General features: G+C 47.7%; 1 protein-coding gene across 2 annotated transcripts in view; it reads left to right on the forward strand.

Annotated features, from left to right (window-relative positions):
- LOC108157261 overlaps window positions 1-6,577 on the forward strand; it is a 42,700-nt gene extending 36,123 nt beyond the window's left edge. For both annotated transcript variants that reach the window (XM_017289239.2, XM_017289240.2), the window contains exons 11-12: window positions 540-655; window positions 715-6,577. In XM_017289239.2, the coding sequence (XP_017144728.1) occupies window positions 540-655; window positions 715-2,819 (2,221 nt within the window). In that variant the 3' untranslated portion in view covers window positions 2,820-6,577. The remainder of the gene's footprint in view (window positions 1-539; window positions 656-714) is intronic.
- Window positions 6,578-6,869: the final 292 nt, after the last annotated feature.

Below are 6,869 nucleotides of genomic sequence, written 5' to 3' on the forward strand. Positions count from 1 at the left end.
TGCGGGTCTACGGATTCGGATGCGGATGCAGATGCGGACACGGATGCAATGTGGGATATTCATGAGTTTTTGGAATGGCTTTGGCTTTTCGTTGTGGCGCCGTGTGGCACGTTTTGCAATCTGCAACGCTTGGACAGTGAAATGAATAGAATTTTTACTGCCGCTTTTATTATTATTCCCGCAGTGAAAACATCGGCTCTGAGGGGCGGGGCCGGGGGGGGATAGTAGGTGCATGCAAATATTATTAGTGGAAGTGGCTCTAGGGGGGATCAGAGGAATAAAGGAAATAAAACCCAGAACTGGAAATCACAGCCAGGATCGTTAGCCAGGACATTTTCCCGCCAAAACCAGAGGCAATCACATCTCAGAGGCCCGGCCCCCATAACCATGTCGTTTAAATGGCGAAAATGATTGTTCGGATTATGCCCATAAAACGGAATTGTTTCGGATAATAGGAGCGTGGGGGGAGCCTCATTAGTGGGAGCCTCTCTCGCTCTCTGGCTATAATTGGAAATTGACAAACATCCGAATTTTTCCAGCAATCCAAAGGCGCCCTGGAAGGGCATCTTCTTGAATTCGCACGCCCTCGAATGGGACCGCTATGACCTCGACTGGCCGGAGTTTAATAAGCGAGCACAGGCCTATCTCAATATTGGTGAGTCCTTATTCCAAGAGCAATCCCTTAGCTGTATTTTATGTCCATTTGCCATGCAGGAATCCCACCAACCGTGGGCTACAAGTACCGACAAATCTACATGAATTTCTGGAACAAAGAGCTGCCCGATGAACTCAATCAAATTGCGGCCTTGCAGGAGCAGCTGCATCCCGGCAGTGAGGTGATTACGGGTCACATGAGCAAGTACGGGCCGCGGGATAACGGCGCCGAGGACCCCGTGCGTACACTGAAGCTCCTCCTCCAGGAGCCCAGTCTGGCCAACAGTCCGGACTCGACGGAAACGGCAGCCGAGAACATGTACAATGCCCCGCCCACCTTTGGCCATGTGATGCACAAGCAGCAGCCACAGCAGCCGCAGCGGGAGGAGGACTTGGAGATGACCTCTGCCACGAATCCCATGGAGGAGGACCAGCCGGAGACGGTGGCCAAGTCGGAGACAACGCTGCAGCTGCTGATTGCATTGATAGCCCTGATTATTGCCCTGAATGTGATCATCTATGGCACGTTCCTGTTGCGGCAGCGTCGCAAGAGAGCCAAAATGTTGCCGTTTCCGGGCCCAAAACTGAACGGGAATATCCTCAGCTATGACGGCGCCAACGACGACGAGCTGAAGCGCTGCAGCAAGTCGCGGGATGGCGACGATAGCTACGTCATGGACATGGCCCGCAAGTCCAACACTTACGAGGCCATCAAAACGGGCCAGCGGTCGCCCATCAATGGGTATGCGATCCAGCGACAGCTCAGCTGCTCGACGGTGGACACCCACACGAAGGTGTGCGAGTGGATGTCGGGACAGGAGGTGCCCAAGTCCGGGAGCTTTGCCACGCCCACTGCAACGACACCGACCTCAGTCCTGCCTGATGGCAGGATGATCATTTGCCAGGACATCGAAGTGGCGGACGCGGCTCTTCTGATCCCCCAGCATATGCACGAGCCGCAGCACTACGAAATGCTGCTCCAGCGCCAGCACTCGGCCCTCACCGAACCCAGCGAGGACATCCTGCAGCAGCAGCTGCAGCACATGCCACTGCATCGGCACACCCACTCGGATCCGGTGGACATGATCCTGGCCGCCGATGAGCAGGTGACAAGCTTCGTTCATGCCGACGACGTGGACATTAATGTGACGAGTCGCGATGAGAACTGTGTCCGGGAAGTGGTGCCCCTCACGGCAGCCCAACAGCTGGAACTGCTCCGGCAGCGTAACTACCCCAAGGTGCTGCCCACTGCCCAGGACCTGAGGGACAGCCGCCGTGGAAGCTACAAGCGGAACTCCTTGCCGCCGCAGAACTTCAGTGCCCCCCTGCCGCCGCCTCGCACCATCAGCAGCACTCTGGGGCGGCGGCGACGGGACAGCAGCAACATTACCACATCACCACTGCAGCTGGCCCAGGACCTGGCCGGGGAGGAGGAGCCCGGGGAGCCGCAGATTACCCAGAATACACTAATCTTCGGTCCCATTGTGCCCAAGTCGCCGGCGACCTCGTTAAAGCGACAGAAACGGGCGCCCGAGGCGGGAGCGCCGGCAGCGGGAGCGATGACAGCACTAAGCGGATCCTTCCAATCCTTTGAGTCGGTGCCGCCGGCTCATGAGACCACACCGCCGCAGGGCGGGCAGCGTACCGAATGCATTTACTCGATTGAGGCGAGTCCCGGGGCGTGTCCAGGGAACGATGGGACGAGCTGGTCGGCGCCCAATGGCGATTTGTATGCACAGCCGATGAAATCTCCCTCCAGGACATCGCTCATACCACGCCTCACCCAACAGCAGCCGACGCCGACGCCACATCATCATCATCAAGGAGCTGCTGACGGAGAAGAGACAGCAGCAGTGCCTGGAGGAGCATCATCAATGGCCACCACCGTCTCACCGACCCGCATACCTCAATTGCTGCAGCGTCAGGCTTCCGGCAAGGATTTGCGAATAGCAAACACCGCAAGTCCCCTGGCAAGCCAGGGACAACAACAGCGCACGGACTCCACAATATCATCAGGTTCGTCGGCTTCGGCGGCATCATCCACAGAATCGTCCACATCCTCATCCTCATCCTCCACGAACACGGTTCGCACCGAACTGCAGCAGCACCAGCACCAGCACCAGCACCAGCACCAGCCTGGCAAAAGTATTACGACCAATATATAGAAAAACCCCAACACCCAGGAGGAGCAGGGACCAGCCAGCAGCCAAGAAGTTCCTCAATTTAACGCCAGAGAGAGAGGGAAAGAGTGAGAGACAGAGTTAGAAAGGATGGAGGTCCCGCTGTGGTCGCATTGCGGCGGACGAGCAGGAGCAGCAGCTCCGACAGCTGCCTGCCAAATGGCTGCCCCATCCCCATCTCCCTTGGGGTCCACGCACACAGGCCAGGCTGTCGGAATTTTATAGAGCTTGCGTAAATTTAATAATACATTTTGGTATAAAGTTTATCTTTGACTTGGCTGCGGCGGCATCGGCGGTTAGCAGCTTCGACTGCAGTTTGTGTGCCTGAAAGGAAAGTTTTCTACCATCGTAAATTAGTTCCAAGAATTGCGAGTATTTTGCAGCAAAAGGTTGCAGCAGCGGCAGCAGCATATCGAAATAAGCAGAGAAAGTCTCATCAAATCAAAGGAACTTTTGAGTGATGTCTTGGAAGTAGCAACTAAATGGGAAATATATCTTTGATAGATGGAAAATAGATTGGTTTATGGAACTAAGAAGAAAGTAATATGCATAAATATATACCTATAATGTAGCCATAATTTAGTCATAAGAATCACAGTCATTATTCTGATGTAAACCAAAGAAAGGAATCCATAAAGTTGTACAGAATGGAGCCACCCAGCAAGTATTATAAGTTAAATGTTCGTTCTATGAAATCAAATTAGGTTTCTTGCCATAAGATAACACACACACACACAGAAGACACTCATCGATGAAGGCAATTTGCATATGGCTGATTTTTGCATTTGTTTCCCCTGACAACCGACAGAAGCAGAAATTGCCAATAACAATGCCTGCATTTTGCCACTTTCCACTCCACACCATGCCACACACAAAAGTTGTGTCAACTATTGTTGCCGGCAATTTACCAAACAAAAGCTACTTACGAAGGAAATACCCTCCCAGAGGCAGCTCCGATTTTGAGCACTGGAAGGCTATGATTGAACAGAAGTGCATAGTCAATAACGAATGTATCTCGAAAGTGTATCTATAGCTTCTGCTTTCGGGTCTAGACTTTCATTCTCTGCCTTCCTTTTATGTGTGGCTGTCTTTAGTCCGCCAATGCTCTCTCAGGAGCAGAGCCAGGGCAATTTCGTGGTGCCTGCCAACTTAATTTGCCACAAAATTTCAACGGCAGCCACTATTGTAGCACGCTTCGGAGCTTGGGAGCTCTGTGTGTCCTGTAGTCCTGGAGTCGCATCAAAATCAGTTGAAATGTCAACATTTCTGTAGCTGCACATATTTCAAATATTTGGCATTTCCCGCATAGTTGTTAACTCTTTCTCCACTTGGCTGTTCCTGTTTCTAACTCTCCCCAACCCCTTACCCATCGCCATCAAAGTTGTCGCCGACCGCAGAATAGTTGGGAGTTTTGTTTCTTCTAAGCTTAAGGCCATATCCTGCAGGATTTACTGCCTCTGGCGTTCGTTGCCATAGACGAAAGTTTTGGGGACCCCCGGCTTTTATGCCTTATTCCCTTTGTGGCACATTACAGTTTTTTTTTTGGCTTGGTTTTTGCCCAGAGATTGAGTTATTGTGTCGTTTCGCTTTGGGGTCCTTTATGCAAATTGTTGTATCTTGAAGTTTTTTGCTGTTTGTTTTTGTTGCTGTTGATTCCATAACATTTTTATTCTCCCTTTACGCAGGTTGTGGCACAGCACAAAACATCGAATGGCAAAGTTTGTCGCGAACTAAAATTGAAAATTCTACTGCCCTCCAAGAAATGTTTCCCCAGAGATAGAGCGAGAGAGAGCGAAACCGGGGGCGCCACAAAAGTCGTAATTAAATTGTTTGCCCCATTGGATTGTTTTTACGCTTTCATTTTGGCTCTCTCGTGGTCCTTTTTGCCCGACTATTTGTTTGGTCACGAATTTTGTTATGTCATGAGAGGGGACGGGCGGTGCCAACTAATTGAGCAGCACAAGAGCCGAAAAGTACTCCAATCAGAGTTATTTGATCGGAATGTTGAGGACATAAATTGATATAATGGCCTCGATATGAATGGGATACCCACTGCAAGAGTGTCGTACCCACATATTTTTGCACTTCAAAGGCGAAATCTTATATGAGATTTCCATAGCCCAGCGCCCCATGGCGCCCACCCCTGCCTCCCGCTGGCTGCCTGTCAGTCCATCACAGAGTGTTTTCCCACTCAAGTCGGGCCCGGCTGTTTGTAATTTTGCTCAATTGGAAAATGCCTTTGGGGCGTTTCACTCTTTCCTCAAGTTCTTCTTCGCTCTCCGCTCTTCTTTCACTTCTCTTCTTTTCCCTGCCATGTACTCGCATCGTTTGGGGTATTTTCTTTTGTGGAAGTAGGCATTCCGTGCAGTCTGCTGAAAAGTGTATGAAATAGTCCTTAAATTGAATAAACCCAGAGATAACTTTTGTGGCAAGTTATCAAGTGCTAAATGGAAGTTTGTTAGCTTGATATGCCATGCAATGGAATTCCCCCACTTTGATGTAAATGAAAATTCTGGGAAAAAGCAAAGCTAGAGCAAAAGACAACAAATCTGTTCGATTGCAGGACAATCCACGAGGACATGGCTAATTCCGAAACCTTAATCACTTCACCGCAGGGCAAAAACACTTGTACACCATTAAATATGTAGCTTTCGAATCAATTTGCTAGATTCCACTGGACTGAATAATTCATAAACTAGCAAAAACCGAAACTATACTACATACCGCACAAGCCAAATAGTTTGGACCCAACAAATCAAAAGCCACAGCCGGAGCCGGAGCCAGAGGAAAGCCAAACAAAAATCGAGAAAATTAAACTCTTGGAGTACGAGGAAATTCCCAAAAGCAGCTCCCCAGCACCGTCTGCTGCTCTGAACATTTTCGTAAATTTGCTGACAACCACAAATTAGAGTAACTCAAGAGTATATTAAAGTCAAATATGCAGAGGGCTGGAACTGCCATAACCCGAATGTAAGAGACAAGTACAGTACAGTACAGAACGCCTCGCCTCGCCTCCATGGAGTAGGAAACTTTCAGGAGACTGAGACTGAGACTGGCAACAATTCATGCATTAATACATAACGTTCTGGTCTCTGATTTGATTTACTGTTTGGGGACTTTTGTTGGTCAAAATAGGGCAAGGCACAAGCAAAATGGAAACTTATGACAGGAAAACCCAATAGGCAAACACCAAAAAACGAAAAAACAAACAAATAAAACAACTTTAAACCATAATTTAAATTGGATAATTTTTGTAAATATTAAAACTTTTATATAATTAAAGCAAATTAACAACGACAGGCATATGCTACGATATGGGCAACCGATACACGTTTTATTTTTTTGTTCATTGTTAATTAAGCAGCTTAAGTGCATCAGCACTAATTAATGTACTTAATAATTAGTATTATACGTTTATGTGTACATTTTCCGCACCGCAATGAGCATGAAACGAACGGGTTGACTGGGTCTTCAATGGTCTTTAACAATAAACAATAAACTGGATAAACATTCCACACAACCAAACAGATGAGCAAACAAATATGTAAATTATGCCTTGCTATTTTTAGACCCCTGACGTTTGTTTGACTTTTTAATGAAAATTTTAATAATTTAATAGGTGCCAAATGGGAAAAAACAATGGAATGGACACACAGCAAAGTGTAAATAATTTATAATCCAAACAATTATTGTAGCCATGTAACATTTCACAAATAAAAAGGATAACTTTTCAACAACAAAAATGCGGAGAAAGGGGAATATGTTGGCGGTCAAGAGTTTCAGTTAACTCTTTGACTATTTGGCTGGGTCTCGGCTGCCCCGCTGAGAAATGTTTATTAATTACAGCTGGGATTACTTTTAATGAGTTGTGGACCGCACCAAAAAATTCCTGGTGTCCAATTACAACAAAATTTGATTTGATTTCGTGCAATAAATAATTTTCATAAATACATGTTGCAATATTCCGCACAAAAACCGAAAAATGCTTAATTAATTGTATTTTTGGAGACTAGACACGACACAAAAACCAGTGGA

This window comes from Drosophila miranda, chromosome 2 (assembly GCF_003369915.1).
Source record: "Drosophila miranda strain MSH22 chromosome 2, D.miranda_PacBio2.1, whole genome shotgun sequence".
Lineage (NCBI taxonomy): Eukaryota > Metazoa > Arthropoda > Insecta > Diptera > Drosophilidae > Drosophila > Drosophila miranda.